General features: G+C 47.9%; 2 protein-coding genes across 4 annotated transcripts in view; one reads left to right on the top strand and one right to left on the bottom strand.

The window, feature by feature from the left end:
* gpr137c (G protein-coupled receptor 137c) overlaps positions 1–5,740 on the bottom strand; it is an 11,108-nt gene extending 5,368 nt beyond the window's left edge. For all 3 annotated transcript variants that reach the window (XR_009525150.1, XM_060049123.1, XM_060049124.1), the window contains exons 1-2: positions 4,919–5,740; positions 86–135 (exon numbers count right to left, since the gene is read on the bottom strand). Coding sequence is in view for 2 of the 3 variants with exons in the window: in XM_060049123.1 (XP_059905106.1) it covers positions 86–135; positions 4,919–5,305 (437 nt within the window). In the remaining variant the exon portion in view is untranslated. The remainder of the gene's footprint in view (positions 1–85; positions 136–4,918) is intronic.
* On the top strand, positions 5,128–22,774 carry txndc16 (thioredoxin domain containing 16). Its single transcript, XM_060048993.1, has 20 exons — positions 5,128–5,264; positions 6,316–6,502; positions 7,219–7,301; positions 8,152–8,225; positions 8,362–8,436; positions 9,092–9,213; positions 9,873–9,963; positions 10,456–10,624; positions 11,467–11,633; positions 12,140–12,200; positions 12,895–13,048; positions 13,200–13,346; positions 13,853–13,912; positions 14,434–14,641; positions 15,376–15,512; positions 17,241–17,325; positions 19,102–19,270; positions 19,803–20,008; positions 21,197–21,384; positions 22,351–22,774. The coding sequence occupies exons 2-20, from the start codon at positions 6,343–6,345 to the stop codon at positions 22,551–22,553; spliced, it is 2,559 nt and encodes an 852-aa protein (XP_059904976.1). The 5' UTR covers positions 5,128–5,264; positions 6,316–6,342; the 3' UTR covers positions 22,554–22,774.

Here is a 22,774-nt window from a genome sequence, read left to right as displayed (position 1 = left end):
CAGCTGCTCATTTTCCACCACAACTATGTTGGCCGACAGAACAGGGCGACCAGAGATGAAAAAAAAAGTCACCCAAACTACTTACTTATACTTGGTGAGTTCTGGGGAATACTTTGCTTTAGCCTTGAACATCACCTAGAGACAGAGAGAAAGAGAGAGAGACAGACAGAGGAAGAGAGAGAGAGAGAGATACAGAGGGAGAGAGAGCAATGGTCCAAGAGAGAGACACAGAGAGGGAGAGAGAGAGAGAGAGAGAGAGAGAGAGAGAGAGAGAGAGAGAAAAGAGAGAAGAGAAGCATCAGAATAATAGCAAATTTATGTGAAAACCTTTGGCCCAATGTTTCACACTGCTGTTATTGATGGAGTTTATTTTTAAGTTACATGAACACCAAAGAAAGAAAGAACACTTCAAACTTGAGGTTGAAAAGGTTGAAAACTGTGAATTTATAATCCCTTCACCACCAACAAGGCTTGAAAATCCCCATTTGAGGTTGACCGCATGACACTACGCAGACATGACACTGTCTGCGTAGATCTGAGTGTGCATGTGTGCGTGTGCTAGCGTGTGTGTCCAGCAGTGGGCACGTGGCCCGACCTGACAGAGCGGTGTCACTTCTATGTTCATCTTGGGGTGTGTCAGCTGTGTGAACTCAGAGCCGGGTTGCTGCCCCGGCAACGCTTCACCGCCGATCCCCTTCAGTTTTAAACTTGTACCCGTTTCCTGTATCCCTCAAGGAACCTTGACCTCTGACCTCCTCTGGACCACTGATCAATCGTTCCACATCCGACAACCTCCCTGAAGACATCTCCAAACGGTCATCCATGACGATGTGGAGTTAAACTCCATGACGACGTGGAGTTTAGCGTTTTAATGGAAAATGTTTATGAATACAAGAATAGATGGACAAACCAGCTTACGACTTGTCTGAAGACAGCGCGATGAGGATTCTGACGTAGGCAATCAACCGCCACGGCATGATTGGTCTGCTAATGTCATTTGGGAGTAATGAAAGTGACTTGTCAGTGTGTGTCACACCCATAATTGTTTCTTCAATCAAGAACAGAGGGCTGTTTTGAGTCGGGGTCTCGTTGCGCACGAGGCAACGGAATATATGATGAATGATCATTATTAAGAACATCAGCGGACTCTTAGAGCATGTTTTTGAGATGACAACGGAACGGGTTAACGGGTAATTAGGGGTAGTGCAATAAGGAAAACATTCACATGGTCACACACACGCAGCTCTGGTATCAGCGGCCTTTCACGTGCTGTGATGAGAACAAACGGAAACATCGAAACCAACAAAAGCAGTGGGCCCGCCGGCTTTGTTTACCCACTGTATGTGTGTCAATGTCCCTTCGAAAAGGGGTCGCTTTATTACCGGGTGACACGATAAACATCTAAAAGAAAGAAACTGTAGCGCCTCCTTGGAATTCACATCAAACGTGTGTTGTTGTTGTTGACTTGTTGAACGGAATGAATCCTGCTTGCAGCGCTGCGAGGAAGAGCTGCAGCTTCCACCGAACGTACCGAGACAAAACTCCAAATGACCCGGGGATCGCCATGTTTTATTCACATCGCAGCCGCTCTGATGGAGGAGGTAGGAGGCCGAGGGGACGCTGCTAAAGACTTAACGAGCACAAACAGTCACGCCTGACTCATCAGTGCGTGTGCGAGTGTGTGTGTGTGTGTGTGTGTGTGTGTGTGTGTGTGTGTGTTGTTAGAAATGTAAATTATGGCAAATGCTTGTATTTGCCATAATTAACGATTGCTTTGAAATGCACCAGTTTACATTAAAAATAAGTGTGGCGCAGAAAGAAAATCCATTAATGGGTATGGGCAACATTTACTTTCGTTGCTATAGCTACTGTCGCACTTTGAGTTGTGGCTGTGACTATAATGCCTCTGATTTGTATATGTAGGGGTTCATTTGATTCCAGTGAATGTATTCATGTACTTTGCTATCCCCCCTTCGGCTTACACTGATATTTGTGTTAATGTAACATTCATCATTATTCTATTTAAATCCCCCACATATGTCCTATAAAATATAAATATTAAATGGTTAATAAGCCAGAATTCACTTTTCAAACTGAACAAAGTCTCACTTTATTCGTCAAAGCTCATGCTTGCCTGAATACATTATGTATGCACACATGAACGGGCGTGTGTGTGTGTGTGTGTGTGTGTGTGTCAACACTTTTTCCACATCTCGCTGTCCAGTAGGTCAGCTGATGTACAAAAGGCGTGGACTCGCCAGTCACATGACCCAGCAGCAGTGTCCCGTCACACTTCAAAATAAAAGCTTCCGCTTTTCTAATACAAAATTTTCCGGGGAAGTGATTCAGCCCTTACAACACTTTAGTCAAAATCACACAAGGGGTGACTTTAGCATGCAATGGTCCCAAGTGTGTTTGTGTGTGTGTGTGTGTGTGTGTGTGACATTCAACATTCAAGTTGCTCTCTGATATTCTGAAGGGGCAGTTGTTATGCAACTGTGAACGGCAAGCTGACCCCCATCTCAAAATACAAACGCGCACACCTCAGATTCTCAAACACAACGACTCTTTCAGTGAGCTCTCTTCTTATACGCGCACGTACACAGACAAGCACTCAAAACATACCAAACATATTCAACATGTGGGCGGGACTATTCTTCGATTTAAAATCCACCAAAAATATATTCAGCTTTTCTGAGACCAGCTGATTTGACACACACACACACACACACACACACACACACACACACACACACACACACACACACACACACAATTGTAAACATGTGTGTTACCGGACTCCACGGTGACTTGTCGTCCGGGAGTTCTGATTCTGCATCCAGGCCCGAGAGAGAGGAACTCTTAAGATTCACCAAATATTTCAGGCATTTTCTTCAGCGTCCGACACATGTTGGCTTGTTCAAATAGTTAAACAGGCAATATTATTACGTCAACACTTTTTGCTGACCTGCCATAAGGCTTGTTTGGCCACCATTTTAATTATACAATGTTGTTGACACACGCTGTCAACTTAAACCAATGGTGACTTGGTTTACAAGTGTCATCAATGTAGATTTAGTACACAAGTGAGATCAATAGTTTTTTGTTCACAAGTGAAAGTAATGGGAATTTTCTTCACAAGTTAAATCAATCGGGATTTCCTTTATTAACTCATCTTTCAAGATGGCAGGATTAATTCCCAAGGTTTGTTGGCTGTCTTGGTGGCATAGCTAGCATTAGCCTAGGCTAGCCTTCACCGTTGTCCATAACAGAAAATATGAACACACTTACAGCTACAGGCTACGGATATGTCGGAATATCATGTTGCAATTTATGATGTTTTTGTTTCTATAAGTACACACACTGTGGTCTCGTGCACACACACACACACACACACACACACACACACACACACACACACACACACACACACACACACACACACACACACACACACACACACACACACACACACACACACACACACACACAGGAAATGGAATACTCTTAGCAGCAGGGTAGGCCACTGGAAATTGGGAGGCCTACACTCATACAGTAATAGTAGGACTACACATACTATAGTATGTGTAGTCCTACTATTACTGTATGAGTGTAGGCCTATTACTTTGTGTGCGCTTACTATTACTGTATGTGTAGGCTTACTTCTGTATGTCAAGATACATTACAGTATGTGTAGGCCGATTCATGTATGAATAGGCCTATTGGTGTAAGTATATAGCTATTACTGCATACAGGCATATTACTGTATGGGTAGGGCCTGTCCTATTGTATGGGTCGACTTGTATGTGTAGGCTTATTTCTGTGTGTTTAGATACGTTACAGTGTAGGCCTACTATTACTGTATATGTAGGCCTATTACTGTACAGATAGGCTTATAATGTATAGCCCTGATGGGTAGGCTTATTACTGAATTTATAGGCCTACAGAAAGTGGCCCATTCACAATCTCTCCATTCAACGATTGGACAGCACAGAGATAGGGGCTACATTATGAGTCATAATCCACGCCGGTATAATCAAATTTCATTAATGAGGAAAAGGAGTGAACAGCACAGGAAGAAATAAACAGGAGATTATATCTCTCTTTGTTTATTTCTGCAGGGGCTCGTCGGGCCCTCTATAAAGTCCACACGTCTTTTCCACATTATTCAACTGCGACTGGACGCGTGTTGGACTCGGACCGTTCCCATGTTAAACAAACACGCACCTGATGCAGGCCTGACAGGGCATGTAATATTAACGGCAGAATACAAGTGTATGAAAAGCGGACCACGCGAACACGGCCCCCTTCCCTATCCAGAACCCCCCCCCCACCCCCTCAATTTTGTATTGATCAATATTAATAATCAATAGACCACTTTATAGAGGCTTGGGAACTATCTAAACATCATGTTCGGTGACAGTTTCCCACAGGTTAGATATGAATCCACATAGACAGGCCTGCATGAAGAACAAACAATCGGCTGAACCGGATGAACGTGTGGGCCTAGTGGAGCTCTTGACCCGAGGGGCGCGCTGTAATCAAGCCCTCATTGAAACGACGGCGACGCCACTGTACACAATGGGTTGGATAACGCACCGTCAGCGCTTTCTCTCTTCTTCGCCTTCGTTAAGAAATCAGGTCACACAGGATAGGCCCGGTGTACCTACCAAACACCCACCACCATCAGCACCATCAGCACCACCATCATCAGCACCACCACCTCCAGAACCCCACCACTAGCCCCAGCACCACCCACACCAGCACCATCAACACCACCAGAGACCCGTCACCACCAGAACCCCATCACCACCCCCACCACCACTAGCACCATCATCAGAACCACCACCACCACCACCAACACCACTACCATCGAAACCACCACCACCACCACCCCCACCAACTGAAACATTCTTACCTGCGTGAAGTACAGATTGAGCAGACACAGCGTGAAGAACTGTAGACACACCGGGCAGCAGTATAGCAGCCAGTAGGGAAAGGGCTGCAGGCGGTTGGCCTGGGCGACGTTCTCAAAGTAGAAGGAGAACAGCGTGGTTCTCAACGCAGCCCACAGCAGGCACAGGAAGAGCAACACACTCTGGTAGCTGAAGCGCTTGTGTCCGTGGTGCAGGATGAGCCACAGCTGGACGTACACGAAAACAAACAGAAAGGTGTAGAGGAGGGTGTACACGATGGTGAGAGCGAGCTCCAGGGTCGGGGAGATGTCAGGTCGCACCAACTGCCCGGGGGACTCGTCTGTGGAGGTAAAGCCTATAGCACTAACCTCCTTTTCGTGCGAAAACATCTTGAGGTCTACAAATTAATAACTAAAAAACAATGCGAAGGCGATGTGACGGATGTAGAGAATAGAGACACGAACGATCATAGGACATCAAACTTGGAAAGACGCGCAGTTAATTTGATTGTTGATTAAAAACAAATTAGATCCAGTGATAGTCCAGGACATTTGTCCTAAAAACAGTTCATTTTGAAGAAAATCCCACTATGAACAGAAGTTGTTCTCAAATGCGAGGCTTCAAAGGAACACGGCATGTAAACAGATGGACAAGACACGCACACATACACACACAATAAAAGGTCTTCTGCTAACAGAGACAGAGCCATTAAAAATCTCTGCAAAGCTGCTCTCTGCAAGAAAACAACTTGAGAGGAAAAAACCATGATCAGCTGCGATGCAGTTTAAGACCCGCCCCCTTGTATCCTCCAATGAACAGGAAACTGGCGCTGCGTAGAGCGCCATCTTGGCTCCGACGCCGTCTCCTCTCCGTGTGAACGATGACGTCCAGAGCCACGGAGTCGACTCAGTTTCCGCAGTGGTATCCCAAGCGTACTCCCATGACGCCCACTTTATCAAACTGGTCGCTCACTGGCTCAACACCGGCCCAGCCCCCAGCGATATGTGCCCGGATTGGTTCAAGATGATGTCAGATGTAGAAGCCCCACCCGTATGAACCTGTGATTGGTCGTGTTTTTTGCCTACAAATCCCGTGGACCTCATTGGGTCCTGCAATCCAGTGGATTTTAGAAACAGGAAGCAGCACACGGGGGAAGGGAACTGTTGTCGTACTACATATAAACACACAGCTCTTGCAAAGAACGGTTTAATTAGAGATGTTGTATACACTATACACTCAAGGTGTGTCGATGCATGTTCGGAGTACACATAGCTGAGTGATACTGGGGGTTATGAAAATGCCACACAATTGACCCAAATGAATGTTCCTCGGAATAGTACCGAACAATATGTGGTGCTCCCCAACCGCACTAACAATCTCCTCATAACTCTTAAAATAGTAGATTAACTAAGAAGCGCTGGTCGCCATGGTGTGGGTTTCGATGCTGGCCGCGGTGCTGTGGCTCTGGACGGAGTCCGGACGCTGCGATGTGCAGAACGGATCACATCTGGTCGAATACTCCGCTGAGGGCTTCTCTGAGAAGCTGCAGTCCGGGAGCACTATGTTTGTGTACTTTGGGCATCGGGGTAAGTGGCTGAATTGGCACACGCACGCGCTTGGACACACGCACTAACGGAGACACACGCACTATTAGTTAAACCCGCTTATAACACACACACGCACACACTTTTTCCACATTGCTCAACTTTTCCTTCTCTACAAAATTTAGATATTTATGGTTCATTTGTTTTATTTTGAAACTACCATGTACATTATGAATTATCATGGCGATACAGTTAATTTAGTTTAGAAACGCATGTATCGTATGGTTCTGGGTAGGGCGTTTTTTTTTTTTTATATATATGTAATGTTTTATAGAAAGGGCAGAACAGCTGGATACATATCTGTTTATTATTTTAGATTGAAACATTTTCTTTTTGACCATTTTGTGTATTTTTTTAGGGCGAAATTTCAAAGTTCTCATTTACAAGTTTTCTTTGGGAGGGACATGCTGAATAAATACAACATGTTTTGAAATTCAAAAATAATAGTTTGAATAATCGTGATTTCAATATTGACCAAAATAATCGTGATTAAGATATTTCCCATAATCGAGCAGCCCTAGTTCTGGGTTCTAACCATAGACAAAGGTGAAAAGGGTTCAAATCCCCTCTCATATATTGGGTTTATCTAAACCGAGTGGCTTTGCATAAAATACATTTATCAATGACTAAATTGTGTTTGTGAGAGCTAAAGACATTGTAAAAGTGTATCCCCCTTCTCTCTGCCCCTCTTTCCCTAGTCTCCCCCACCATCTCCCTCTTCCTAGTCCAGCTAGACAAGTCCGCGGAGGCCCTGCAGGATTATGGGATAGTGGTTGGCAAGGTAACACAGAGCTCTCGTGATCTTCCTAATGCCCACAAGGATTAGAAACGGTGTTCTACCGATCATGCTGACGCTGGCGTAAACACGATGTGATCCAATTTGTAATCAAGATGCAGACGACGGGTTTGCTATCCATGCACTTTATGCAGCAGAAGACAACACAGAGACGGGTTTTAATATACCATAACGACACCCCAGATGACGATTATCCCTCTCTCTCTTATTTATTCAACCAGATAAGAGCCTAATAATAACTCGAGTCACGGCACGTTGATCTCCCGGGTAATAAATGGGTCGAACTCAATCAAATGAGCACAGGAACAGGAATTAGATAATTGACTGTTAACAGGGGTTTGGTTAATTTTTGAACAAGTGATTTTCCATCTCCTAGGTTATTGTTTGCTTTGGATAATATTCAGTGGATTGGAGACTGAATGGGAAGGAAATTAGTCAAATGTTTTGTTTATGAGCTGTGGGTTACACGCGACGGATTGTGATTAAAGGAGAACCAAAAGCTAAAAGAACTAGTCTTGGATATAAAGTGATGTAGTTAGCTATGGTCAAATCTCGCCAAATCTCCACTTAAACAAATCTTACACTAGATGTTAAACATGTTTTAGCAGGAGTTACCTGTTATTGGTAGATCTACCTCTAACACACACACACACAAACACACACACACACACACAAACACACACACACGCACCCACACACACAATAATAAAATACTAAATGGATTAAAAAAAATCGAACTTCAGTGAGCTGGACAGAAACAAGAGAACAAAAGTTTGTGAGGTGAAATAGACATCCAGCTATAGCTCCATATTGAGATCTTGTTCCCACTGTCCAGGTGAACTGCAGCCTGGGGCAGCCGGCCAAGTTCTGCACTGGAGAGCGGCTGCTGAAGAAGGTCTACCTGTTCAGGTACGTCTGCATGAAACACGGGTACAGGTCAGGTGAAGCTATGTCTTCCCCCTCAATGTCAATCCTGCAGATACATTTCTTGGTAATGTTGCCTTTGAGATAAATGTCTTTTGTTATGGTGGTGTGTTTCCCTCAGGAACGCTGAGCTTCTGAAGAGCTTTGACGTGGACTCAGTGTTCGACATCAATGCCATCGTGGCACACGTCCTGTTGTAAGTGCACTGGTCAACAGAAAACATGTTCTCATGAACTCACGTTTTTGCTCCCAAACTCACGTTTGTACTCCCGAACTCATGTTTGTACCCTGAACTCACGTTTGACTTCAGACCTTTCAATTATTATAACAGGTTAATGTTACAGTCGAACGCTGGTTTGTGAACCAACACTTTGAACCAACACACATCACAGCTTAGGTCTATCTGATACTGTGTTTCTGTTCTCGTGACTCTTCAGTATGTTTTTGAAGATTTGTGTTTGCACCAGATATTGGAGTTTATTAACACATCTTTCAGAAAACCTGTTACATGACTCACAAATCCCCCTAGTGGTGGGAATCACAAGTGCGGAAAATAAATACACCATGTTTTTTGGATGGTTGACTCAAACTACTAGGGGGGCCAAGCTGTCTGTCTCTGTCCGTCTTCAACTATTGCCTTAAGAATTACAGCACATTAAAGGTTGAATTATTACATTAGGCATGATCGCCCATCAAAGATTAAACTATTACTTTAAGCATGATTGCTCTCTCTCTGTCTCTGTCTCTGTCTCTGTCTCTGTCTCTGTCTCTGTCTCTCTCTCTCTCTCTCTCTCTCTCTCTCTCTCTCTCTCTCTCTCTCTCTCTCTCTCTCTCTCTCTCTCTCTCTCTAGTGGTGTCCTGTTTGACGAGGTGCGCTACGCCCAGTCCGTGGCCGACCTGCAGGCCCTGGAGCGCGCGGCGTGGGGGAGGAGCAACGTGGTGCTGGCCTACGTCCAGATGCTGGGCACGCAGGGTGAGCCTCGGGTGGGGGGGGGGTCGGGTTAGGGTGGAGTGAGATGGAGGGAGAGAGAGAGTGAAGTTTGTTACCTCGCTGTGATGCTCTTTGTCTTTCTGATTGATTCTGTCTGTCTCGCCGTCTGCCTCCCTCTGTCTGTCTATCCATCTGTCTGCCTGTCTCTCTTTCTGTCTATCTATCTCTCTGTCTGCTGTCTCTCTCTCTTTCTGTATCTGTCTGTCTGTCTGTCTGTCTGTCTGTCTGTCTGTCTGTCTGTCTGTCTGTCTGTCTGTTTGTCTATCTAACTCTGTCTGCCTGTCTCTCTCTCTTTCTGTGTGTGTCTGTCTGTCTGTCTGTCTGTCTGTCTGTCTGTCTGTCTGTCTGTCTGTCTGTCTGTCTGTCTGTCTGTCTGTCTGTCTGTCTGTCTGTCTGCCCCTCTCTCTCTGTCTGTCTGCCTGTCACTCTCTTTCTGTCTGTCTGCCTGTCACTCTATCTATTTATCGGTATCTCTTGTCTGTTAGAAATGTGATATCCTATTTTAAACCCTTGGAGCTCTCTGCTCCCGCCCGAGGGATGGTTCTGGTGGTGTAAACCCCTGGAGGCTAAAGGTGGTGTCTCCCCAGAGGGATGGTTCTGGTGGTGTAAACCCCTGGAGGCTAAAGGTGTTGTCTCCCCAGAGCACCGCTCGCTGATGGAGACGGTGTTTGTGTACGGAGCCAAGCACCAGTTCGTCCTCACTACCGGGGGACCCCTACTGGAGCAGCTGGGGTAACCGGTCTGTTTTCAACACGCCCATAGTCAAACGAGGAGCACCCGACCATTGTTTACTCAACCGGGTCAGCGCTGGTTTGGACCGGGTCAGCCTTGGACCCAGTTCAGGAATCAAATGACCACTAGAGACCACTACTTATTTTCTTTAGAATAGTGATAGTGGTAATTTCATCTCCCTCACTCCCCATCCCGTCATTTATGTCATAAAGTTAACAAGGTTGTCTTATAATTATGAAAATAGTAAATTGCGTTTATTTTGCCCTTTGTTGTTCCTGAGATTATTCATAGCAATGAATAATGCAATCAAAATCCACTTTTATTAATTTATCAATTAGCCTTTAATTTTGCGTTTCACGATAAGCTGATTGCAGAGGGCCCAAGTAGCAATTTCGATGAACTAATGAAGGCAATAAAAAAAAAATAGGTTAATAAAAAATAATGAATACAAATGAATTAGTAAAGAATTCCTACCCTGTCCCCCCCCCCCAGCATGGACCCGGGCCTCACAGCGGGGGTCTGGTTCCTCCACTGCCGGCTCCTCCAGGGCCCGGCCGGCTCGGGGGCCCCCGACCCCCGCTGCCCCAGGACCCCCATGAGGCGGCCCCTGTCCACCCTGGACCTCCACGGGTTCCTGCGGCTCATGGAGGCCCCCCTGGTGGTGAGTCAACCCAGGGGCCTCCTCGAGGACTAAAGCGGGCGTTGAGGGGAACCTCTCCCCGGGGGGAGTTTCAACAAACAATGACCAAAAGTAAAAGAAATTAAGAATATTTCATATTGGTTCCAAGGAGATTTTAATTGTAATGTTTATTTACTATTCAGCTTGAATTTATGAATATCAATTCTAGCGCTAAAAGGACACCTTATTATTGTCCCATGACGAAACATCTATATCAGGGGTCTCAAACTCAACTTACCTGGGGGCCGCTGGAGGTAGTGTCTGGGTCAGGCTGGGCCGCATCAAGTATTCCACAAAAAAAGGGGCACAACTGACCCAATCTAAGTTAAATATCGGGCTATAATTAGATCACGTTGGCTCTGTAATCGCTGACAACAGGGGACATTTCATAGCGGTTGGTCGAAACCCGGACATTTATAGCGTTCTTTGGCGTTTGACGGGACTCAGGACACGCAACTCAAAATTGGGACTGTCCCATCTGGTTACCCTATCACAAGTGATAAAAAAGCGTGGCAAGCGACTCAGCAAAAAATGTGCGTTTGACAACAACGCGCGGGCCGCACTAACGCTAAACTTACCACAAAATATCATCCCGTGGGCCTCAATTGGCCCCCGGGCCGCGAGTTTAAGACCCCTGATCTATATAGTATTAGATTGAAATGTTGCTGTATTAAGACCTGCGGCTAGATCCGTGTCTTCGAAAAGTCTGGTCATAAAAAATGAATACAATAAAAACAAAATGGAGCCCACTAAGACGTCTTCAAGGACGTCCTCAGAATTGCATCCTGTACACCTGTGGCCATTCCTTCTTCCCCGACCACCAGACAGAGGTGCGTGAGGACCCCTCCTCCGTCCACCCCCACCATACCCTCCTCCAGACGCCCCAGCTCTTCCTGTTCTGCCGGCCCAGCACCGAGCACCCAGACCGGGCCGTGGCCACCACTTTAGCCTGGAGGCTGCGAGGCCTGGCCCTGCTGATGCTAGTGCACAGGTGATGGGAGGCTGGTGTGTGTGTGTCTGTGTGTGTGTGTGTGTGTGTGTGTGTGTGTGTGTGTGTGTGTGTGTGTGTGTGTGTGTGTGTGTGTGTGTGTGTGTGTGTGTGTGTGTGTGTGTGTGTGTGTGTGTGTGTGTGTGTGTGACGCTGTAGTCAATATTTCCGTAGGTTAAAGCTGCACTATGTCGCTTCTGTACTACAGCTCTTTAATCCATTAAAGGTGCAGTGTGTAGGATTTAGTGGCATCTTTTTTTATTCTGGTCAACTCTTGCCTTCATTACATACATCGATACACATTCGAGTTGTGTGTATTACGAAACTATATAGTCGAGTTGTTTCGGCGTGTAGTTATTTTAGGGAAAACGTGTTGTGGGCTTCCTTGTTTTATTTCTATGTTCAGCATCCCACATCTGCCTCAGTATTCACGACTCTGTGGTATGGTCAAATCCTTTGTTTTTCCAACATTTGATTGTGTGTGTGTGTGTGTGTGTGTGTGTGTCCAGAGAGAGTCCTGCGGTGAAAACACCTGAGGAGTTCAACGTGGCCTACAGGCTTCCAGGACAGGTGAGTTCATTCATAGCATGTTCACTACAAATTCATCACATGTAAATAACATGCCAATCACCTTTTCATTGTGTTCCCTGTTTGTGCCTCGCTCTGTTGTCTCACGTTACCATTTGCTCCAGTGGAGACTGGGTTGCTGTTATTTTGATATTGTGTATTGTTATTTCTGTTACACACCATGAAATGGCCATCCCAGAAGGACATATGTATCCACACAACCAAATTTAGTCATTTAATGAGCGGATGCATTCATCCAAAAGTAATTTAGACACACCTACGTTTAGTCGTTAAAAGGGTGATATTATGCCATCAGGTGTGAGTGTGATTAGCCATTGCAAGCAGTTTGAAAATCTGCCAGTCCCTGGCCTTAGTGACATCACAAGTAGGCGTGACCACCTAGATGTACACTGCATAGATCAGCAACATTCGCCACAGTCCACTGGGTAGACAGGTAGACGGATCTATCCTAACGTCTCTAAGGCACAGGGACAGACAGATTGTTAAACGGATCAACCTCATGGCATAAAATCACCCATCTAATGCAATGTTTAAGTGAGAAGGACAACAGTCGAGTTGAGACAAGAACCGGCCCCCGAAAAGACAGTCAGCAGATTTTGATCGACTTTTGATCCGTGGTTTTTAAATGCGTGTTTAATATGTTTTCCTACCCATTGGTTTCAACTCTCTCTACCAGGGCTCAGGGGTCAAGTATCTGACCCTGACCAACCTTGAGGAGGTGGTGGGGCTGTTCAATGCCCAGGAGAGAGCTGGGGGGCACGAGGAAGAGGAAGGGGAGGAGGAGGAGGAGGAGGAGGAGAGAGAGCATGCAGATGACTGGTCGGAGCTCGGTAAAACGACGTCCATCTTGTACAGCGACAAATTATCATATGACACTTAAATTATATTGCTTACACTGTTAACATTTATTCAAAATGTAAACAGTGTGACATTAAGACACGTAAAAACTGTGTGTGCATGTTTGTGTGCGCCCGAGTGCAGACATGTTGGACGACGAGGTGGCCGAGTCGGTCTTCAGGAGCCGAGGCGTCTCATTGGACATGGACGCCGTAACGCTGCTCAACAGCGACAACTTCCTCCCTGCAGTAGCAGAGCACAGCCTCACGGTGGCACTGTTCTACCTGAAATGTGAGACACGACAAACCATCGGGCACAAAAACCCAGATATCCGTTGCATGAAACTGAATTCCTTTTCAGGGGCCAACTTCTACAAACAAATTTTATTAGTGGGGAGAGGTTTTGCATTTTCCCAAGTGAGAGACGCTTGCAGAAATCTAGTCTGTTTAGTTAACTTGAAGTCATATGAGCCTATCTTACTGTTAAACCGTCACTAACATGGGTTTTGCTGAACAACATACAAAATATACAGGTTATAAGTACCGATCGTCATTGAACGCGGCCTAGATGACCTCTGCAGGATGTAGAATATGCTTTGTTTCTTAATGATAACGTTTTCAGCGTGTGATTGATTGGCCCTGCAACCAGTAATGTGGAAATGATTAGCGGATTAATCAATTAGTCTTCAAACCAATATCTAAATTTGAAGATTTTTATTTCTATTCATTTATCAATTGAAAATATCCAATATATTTCGGGTTTCAATATAGTTATGTTGTCCTTCTTTGTAACAACAGGGGACGCTGTTTCCATGGCGGTCCTTAGTAAGTTCATTGAGGTCGCTGACAGACTTGCAGGTAAAGACTCGAGACGCAGCAGCAGCTTTTCCTTTGGCTTACGCTTTCCAATCAACATTATACTTTTTACACATTAACATTTCTTCGCGGCCTTGATTCATGTATTTTTTTATTATTCGGACATAACTGCTCCCTTGAGTTGAGTTCATCTTTAGGATTTAATTCATTCATATATTCATATTATTGGATACACTATATCATTATTTGAAAGTGTTTTAGTGTTCGAATTCGACCGCTAGTTAGAAAGATGGATGGATAATGAATGACTAAACAACTTTCCACTTTAAATGTGTGACTCAGTTACTGACTTGTAATACAAATATTGCACTAAATTCATACAGCACCTTTCATTTTCGTGGACGTTGGAAGCAACAACAGTGCACTACCCCGAGGAGATACTAAACAGCTTAATGTAAAGCGACTTTGCACAAAAGTGTCAAACCTTTATTTAAATCGTTTTTTGACCGCTGGTAATTGGATAACCGAAACGCGTCGACGACGTCGTCTCCGGCCGCTTTCAGACTCGGAGGTGGCCGGCGTTCAGATGGGCGTGGTCGACTGCGGGGAGTGGACCGACCTCTGCGCCGCTCAGCCAATGGCCGCCGACCGCCCGTACCCCTTCCAGCCAATCAGGGCCTTCCCCAGCGTCCTGCTGCTCCGCCCCCAGGAGACGGCCCAGCGATACAGAGGCATGCTGGGTAGCGAGGCGCTGCACCGGTTCATCCTCGTGTGAGCAGCGCCGCCCTGGTTTAGTTTCTACTAATGAACGCTGGTTACAGTACTGTGTCATTTTTCTTTCTTATCTTATCTTGCACAGAAACATCCTGTCTAGTCGATGATAGACAGGATGATTGTTTTTTTTACCTACGTCACCATCGTGGTCACCATTCTTTTGCATACAGCATTTCAACTGTTCTAACGGTTGATGATGAGACAGTAAACAGTTGTAGCTGTTTATGCTAATGAGATATGAAACTGCATCCATCACAGCGTCACGTCTGGCATCCAATAATAATCAGTCGCAGGATCCGTCGCCACAACTCGCAATGTTTATTTTGAGTGTTTCTTATCATGGTTAAGCTCCCTGTGACAGGAAACCGCCATTAAGCTCACAAATATGACCACAAGATTAAGCATTGAGGGAGGACATGCTTCCTGTGAGATTACGTTTTTCTCGTATTTTTTTTTTAAACGTATTTGAAATCGAAGTCTGAACGATTTTTTTGGATTAGGAGACGAATAGAAGAAGATCTCGAACGAAGATATCTGCATCGACGAAAACTTTTACGTTCCTAATTTTATGGCATTTCTATCATCACAACCAAATGCGTGCTTGATTTTAACATCATGCACAAACACTACTGTCACTGCAATGTGTTCAAGAAATCAGATCCAGCGTCAGAGGATCAGCGATTGTGTATATCAATCTAAACCAGACCCTATTCCATATGCTTACTCCACAGGAGCCTCGTGCCGTCCCCACTGCTGCTGTCCACGCAGGAGGAAGTGAGGTCGTTTCTACAGGAAGTGCCCGGGTCAGACCTCTCGGCCTGCAAACCGGACCGGGTCCTGGGACTGTTTAAGACCACTGCGGACCCCCGTAAGAGAAACCCTTTTCATTCGCGACTAGAGAGCACGCACGCACGCACGCACGCACGCACGCACGCACGCACGCACGCACGCACGCACGCACGCACGCACGCACGCACGCACGCACGCACGCACGCACGCACGCACGCACGCACGCACGCACGCACGCACGCACGCACGCACGCACGCACGCACGCACGCACGCACGCACGCACGCACGCACGCACGCACGCACGCACGCACGCACGCACGCACGCACGCACGCACGCACGCACGCACGCACGCACGCACGCACGCACGCACGCACGCACGCACGCACGCACGCACGCACGCACGCACGCACGCACGCACGCACGCACGCACGCACGCACGCACGCACGCACGCACGCACGCACGCACGCACGCACGCACGCACGCACGCACGCACGCACGCACGCACGCACGCACGCACGCACGCACGCACGCACGCACGCACGCACGCACGCACGCACGCACGCACGCACGCACGCACGCACGCACGCACGCACGCACGCACGCACGCACGCACGCACGCACGCACGCACGCACGCACGCACGCACGCACGCACGCACGCACGCACGCACGCACGCACGCACGCACGCACGCACGCACGCACGCACGCACGCACGCACGCACGCACGCACGCACGCACGCACGCACGCACGCACGCACGCACGCACGCACGCACGCACGCACGCACGCACGCACGCACGCACGCACGCACGCACGCACGCACGCACGCACGCACGCACGCACGCACGCACGCACGCACGCACGCACGCACGCACGCACGCACGCACGCACGCACGCACGCACGCACGCACGCACGCACGCACGCACGCACGCACGCACGCACGCACGCACGCACGCACGCACGCACGCACGCACGCACGCACGCACGCACGCACGCACGCACGCACGCACGCACGCACGCACGCACGCACGCACGCACGCACGCACGCACGCACGCACGCACGCACGCACGCACGCACGCACGCACGCACGCACGCACGCACGCACGCACGCACGCACGCACGCACGCACGCACACAGCCCACCCAATGTCACTTGTTGCTTTTGGAAAAGTCAAGAAAACAGTATTTAAGGCCTTAGAGAGGATGGATTACTTTGAAATGTGGTTTTTCTGTTTTGGATAAGTTCCTCAAATGCTATTTATTTTTCTTAAAGTTGTAAATGGTTCCTTGCCTCAGACCTTCATCAGCGATTGTTTTACGTAACATTTTACAACCTTGGTGGACTTCCTTCGGTTTCCTCCCACAACACGAGTTTAAACAATCTAACCTGACGGTTTAACTGGGGAATATTCAGCATGATTTAGGTTTAAGGAGAAAACTCTTATCTTTGGGAAGAATCAGGAACCCTGCCAGCATGTAAACACCACAGGATAGAAATGGAAACATTTAGCAGCGGTCCGCGACGGAGTCTCAGTTCTAAGGGGTCCACGGTTTCCCCGCCTCTCGGGACATCATGAAATGAAGGGCCAATCACAGCGGTTAGGACGGCGTCCCCCAGGGAACAGTGAACCCAAACCCAGGAACCCCGGAGTCTCCAGGACATGGAATCTTACAGCGTTCCTTTGACTAATGGAATAAAGACCAGGGGGACTTTGGGATTCAAACAAAAAAAAAAAACACAATTAAGGAATCACGACATTGACCTTTTGACCCCCGGCTCTTCTTCTTCTCTTCTCCCCTCTCAGGCACAGCAGTGTTCAGTGCGGCGGCGACGGCGCTGAGAGGCGAGGTGCTAGCCGGCATGCTAACGGATAGCCTGGCAGAGAGCTGGTAACCGCACACTGATGTGTGTTCAAACAGGCTAGGCTACTCTCAGATAGCAGCCATGATGATGATGGTCTCTAACCGCGTAGCTTCGGCTAAGTTCCACCGCTTCACCGCGGCATTTTGAGCTGCCTCATGGTTATAGAAAGATAAATGTTAAGAGTGATGCAGTGAGTTAGGAGGAGAAGTTAAATAAATTAAACTTAAATCTAATATATGATAGGGAGCCCTCACAGCATGTTAACTGAGACGTGTGTGTGTGTGTGTGTGTGTGTGTGTGTGTGTGTGTGTGTGTGTGTGTGTGTGTGTGTGTGTGTGTGTGTGTGTGTGTGTGTGTGTGTGTGTGTGTGTGTGTGTGTGTGTGTGATGAAGTCACGGTGCATTCAGTGCAGATTCTTCAGGGCCCTTATGAAACAATGAGCCAATCCAAATCAGGATGAATTAACCTTTCACCCTTTATCGGGTAGTTTCAAGTAAATCTCACCATTAGCGAACGAGGTCAAATGTACATGACTAATAAAAAGCAGACCAAGAGGCCTTTGTATAATCCCCGGTGCGGCTGTATGTGTGAAGGAAAATGTCAGAATCCGCCCCTCTGGAGTTAACTTCATTGGGCCCCGAGGGTAGGTCAGGTGATTCTGAGAATTCACAACGAGTGAGTGGCTGTGTCGCTGTCTGATGTGTTGATGACGTTCCCATCCCGCATTTGGCGCGAAACCTGTTCGCACCGAAGCACTTGTAGCCTCTTCGTATCTTTCTCTTCTTATCGGTGTATTTTGCGATCCGACTTCTTTCTGCTTTCCACTCTTCTGATGATTATTGCGGATACGTCTGCATAAACGCAGCATTGATCACCTCAAAAAGAGTCGGCATACAGAGTTGGTTAGCTCAGCCGCCATCTAAGATGTGTGGTAAACAAAACACTGCGACTACCGCTGCATGCTTTATGCGTCACATATTGCTTCCTACACGCTTTACTTGGGCTGGTCGAATTTTTATCGCGATTTCGATTTTAGCGTCAAACGATCACAAAATTAACATAATCAAGTTTTTCGATTTTTTTTATTTTTTATAGAAAAAGGGCAGGACAGCTGGATACATTTCTGTATATCATTTTAGATGGGACCATTTTCTTTTTGACCATTTTGTGTACATTTCTTTTTGTATTACTTAAAGGGGAAATTCCAAAGTTCTCAGTTACAAAAGAAATATCTGAGAGACAAGCTGAATAAATGCAACATGTTTTCAAACTCAAAAACAATCGTTTGAATAATCGTGATTTCAATATTGACCCAATTAATCCTGATTATGATTCTCCCCATAATCGAGCAGCCCTACGCTCTACCCAGGTGCAAGCCCTCACCTAATATAAACCGTGGATCTCTGATATGTGTGAGCACGTCTGACGCGGCCTATCTCCTGCTGTGTGTCGCATGTTTGAAAGGGCAGCTCCTGATCCTCTTTGGACCCGGTACTCCGGAGTTCACCCTGAGTTTGTGTGCGACAGGCCCGTTACACTCATGATTCAACTCCCTGATTCAAAATTGATTCAAAGTTGATGAAATCGAAAGGAATAAGCAGGAAGAAGCCCCGTAAACGTCTTCCTCCGCTAATGATTTGTTTTCTCTTCCCTTCCTCTGTTCCGACCCTCGTGTGTGTGTGTGTGTGTGTGTGTGTGTGTGTGTGTGTGTGTGTGTGTGTGTGTGTGTGTGTGTGTGTGTGTGTGTGTGTGTGTGTGTGTGTGTGTGTGTGTGTGTGTGTGTGTGTGTGTGTGTCGCTCAGGGCTGCCGGCCGCTCACAGAGCCTGTCGTCACCGGAGGTCCTGTTGTACAAGGCGTCCGACGCCTGGGCGCCCGCCCCCCCTGACCTGCTCCGGCCCCTCCCCCTCCCCCTCCCGGCCTCGGCTGAAGAGCTGGTCGCCCTGGTCAACGCTGCGCTGCTCCACCAGATGGTAGGGGTGGTGTGTGTGTGTGTGTGTGTGTGTGGTTGATCCATTGGTGCGTATGAGAGTGTGTGAATGATCCATCTGTGTGTGTGTGTGGTTGATCCATCTGTGTGTGTGTGTGTGTGTGTGTGTGGTCGATCCATCTGTGTGTGTGTGTGTGTGTGTGTGTGTGTGTGTGTGTGTGTGTGTAAACCGGGACCTCGAAAGCAGGCGTTGATCGATTAAACGCCGCGCTAAGCTACGGCAAATGGCGGGGAAATCAATTCGTCTTCATCTGTAAGGGCCGCCATTCGCTCCAGCGAACGCCGGAGCCGACTAATAAATAACGCTGACTTAGTTTGTACGCCTGAAGACCACATGCGCAGAGCGGTAATGGGCTGTAGGTACGATTGAAGAGCCACCGTGTGTGTGTGTGTGTGTGTGTGTGTGTGTGTGTACCCGCGTGGACGTGGGAACTAGACACCTTGGTTGTGGACCTGTGCGCCTTCACGTCCTCCATGTTGGATCTATAACCCTGGATGTCTGTCGCCGCGCCCAGCCAGAGCTGACGGTGGCCAACCTGCCGTCCTACCTGGCCCTGGGCCGGCCCCTGCTGCTCCTCTTCGTGGGGAGCGAGGAGGAGGAGGAGGAGGAGGACGAGTGGGCGAGGAGGGAGACCCAGGCGGTGCTGCGGGAAGTGAGGGCGGCGGCCGGGGGGAGGGGAGAGGGCGGGGCCGAGGGCTACCTGCCCTGCTGGATACACCTGTAGGTGGAGTCTCTCTCTGTATGTCTGTCTCTTTCTGTCCATCTCGCTCTCGCTCTCGCTCTCTCTCTGTCTGTCTGTCTGTCTGTCTGTCTGTCTCTCTCTGTCTCTGTGTCTGTCTGTCTGTCTCTCTGTCTCTGTCTGTCTGTCTGTCTGTCTCTCTCTCTCTCTCCTTGTCTGTCTGTCTGTCTGTCTGTCTGTCTGTCTGTCTGTCTGTCTGTCTGTCTGTCTGTCTGTCTGTCTGTCTGTCTCTTTCTCACTCACTCACTCACTCACTCACTCACTCACTCACTCACTCACTCACTCACTCTCTCTCTCTCTCTCTCTCTCTCTCACTCACTCACTCACTCACTCACTCACTCACTCACTCACTCACTCACTCACTCACTCACTCACTCACTCACTCACTCACTCACTCACTCACTCACTCACTCACTCACTCACTCACTCACTCACTCACTCTCTCACTCTCACTCTCACACACACACACACACACACTAGCCTACACCTGTCATGGTGAGGTTATTTGCAGGCGGTTTAATGGAGGCAGGATAGCCTCGGGGTAGGATGCCCGGCCCTCCCCTTAGTCCTTAACTGTATGATGAGTTGCTTAACACTGACATGTGACCACAGGTGGGACTCCAGTGATGTCCCCTGCTCATGTGGAACAGAGAATGAGCACCTGTTGCACGTTGCTCTTGGTCATCTGTAGAGCTACTATGGTGGACACACAATCTCTGTTGTACCATTTGATGATAACAATCGCATTAATAATACATAACTCGCCCATAATAGAGCAGAAAGGATCAAATATTTATGTAATAATTATAATTATAAATAATTGACCCCTGAAATACCTGTAATGATATCACGTGTGTTTATTAACTGCAATTATAATAATGAATTCACCCATAAAGAGCTGTAATGGTAACCTGTATGTGGTTATGATGCATTAATAATATTGTATTCAACTCTCAAAGAGCTCTTATCCGAGCTAATGGGTTAGCCTAGCATTTGTAATTGCTCGGCACTTGTTTCTAATGAACATCCTTACTGGATGAGCGAGGGCGATATATTGTTGTTTCTCTTTCTTCGGACAAATGTACTTATTGTGAGTCTCTTTGGATAAAAGCGTCACTGCGTCGACGCCTCATCAACCCAACCCTCATTCCTACGTTCCCGGGCTGCAGGGGCCGTACCCCCGCTGGGGCCTCCGTGCTGCGGACGTACCTGGGCTCCCTGCCCCCCCTCCCCGCGCTGGTCCTGTCCCAGCTGCCCAGCGGGGAGCTCTACCACTACCCCTCCCACGGGCCCATAGTGGCGCGCTCCGTCCTGCACTGGCTGGAGGGCATCCGGGACGGGACCGAACCACCCACAGGTACAGACGGTCGTTGGCACCGGGTAGCCGAGTTCAGGAAACTGTGTCGAAAACATTGAAAACCAAACATTGAAAACATTAATTAATAAATTCAAATAAATTATGAATAGATAAAATGTAGCTGTAATGAGTGTTGAGGACAAGAGATCATCCATGAAACAATGTATTGATCTCTAGCAAGAGATAAGCTAGAAAAGAACCACAAATCAATCGCAAGCAAAAGATAATAATCTGTGTGTGTGTGTGTCTGTGCATTAGGCTAACATTAACAACACACAAATCATTTTGTAATGGGAGCTGTGGATTCGATGTTTTAAAATACAGCGCTAAAGCCATTTGATGAAAGTGATGATCGTTGGGTTTGAACCTCTGCTATTTAAAGTGAGCTGACTCCCGTCCTTTGACGGTTTGACCCGGTGTTTGTTTATGGAACAGGGAGAGCGCCGCTCTCGTTCACACACGTCTTCGTGTTGTTCCAGAACATTCCACGCACGCTTAAAGACACAACATGCGTGTCTTTGCGATTTCAAGCTCGCTCTTATAACGTGAGACTCAGCAGCGCCGCTGCAGAGTCTGCGCCCTGAAGTCGGAGGTCAGAGTTCACGCTGTCCCTTGCAAGAGTTGCATCGACCGACGGTACACTTTAAAGCTCAGGGCAAATGGCCCATCGCTGATTAGTTCAGAAAGCATCCATGGTCTAGGGTGTTGTTGTTTTTTTTCATCTAAAACGTGTACATTTTGAAAACACTCCAGGGGTTATAACGTAATCATGATTATTCGATTCTTTTATTTTAGTTTTCACCAAAATAATGAATCGCCAAGGACTCCCGTCTTAAATCACTCGCTATCGGGTGACAACACGCCGCCGCTCGGATTTTACAGTCGGGCGTATAAAAAGTCAATCACACGTGTGTGTCTCCCCTCCCCCCTCTCCCCCCTCTCCCTCCCCTCTCCTCCCCCCTAAAGGAACGATGGGTGACGACGGGTGGCGTCCCGCCGCCCCGTTGTACGACTTCCTGTCCGTCATGGACCACGAGGCCCCCGGCTACGCCCGGCCCTCCTCGCCCAGGGCCAAGACGGGGGACGGGGAGGAGGGAGGCGGGCGGGAGGAGGGGGGAGGGGAGCGGGAGGCCCAACCCTCCCGTCCGCCGTGGCACGCTGAGCTCTGAGACAGGACTGTTTCTATTGGGCTATTTCATCTAGTGTTACTGGGGCCTTTTATGGTCAGGACGGGGGAGAGAGACAGGGGAGAGAGACAGGACAGGGGAGAGAGACAGTCTGAAGAGAGACAGGACTGAAGAGAGACAGGACAGGGGAGAGAGACAGGACAGGGGAGGGAGACAGGACAGGGGAGAGAGACAGGACAGGGGAGGGAGACAGGACAGGGGAG

This window comes from Gadus macrocephalus, chromosome 4 (assembly GCF_031168955.1).
Source record: "Gadus macrocephalus chromosome 4, ASM3116895v1".
Lineage (NCBI taxonomy): Eukaryota > Metazoa > Chordata > Actinopteri > Gadiformes > Gadidae > Gadus > Gadus macrocephalus.
This window is presented reverse-complemented; position numbering and strand designations above follow the sequence as displayed.

Coding starts and splice junctions, on each gene's coding strand:
- txndc16 (XM_060048993.1), top strand. CDS start 6,343: ATGGTGTGGGTTTCGATGCTGGCCGCGGTGCTGTGGCTCTGGACGGAG. Junction 9,214..9,872: donor CCAGATGCTGGGCACGCAGG/GTGAGCCTCGGG, acceptor TTGTCTCCCCAG/AGCACCGCTCGCTGATGGAG. Junction 20,009..21,196: donor CTGCCCTGCTGGATACACCT/GTAGGTGGAGTC, acceptor CCCGGGCTGCAG/GGGCCGTACCCCCGCTGGGG.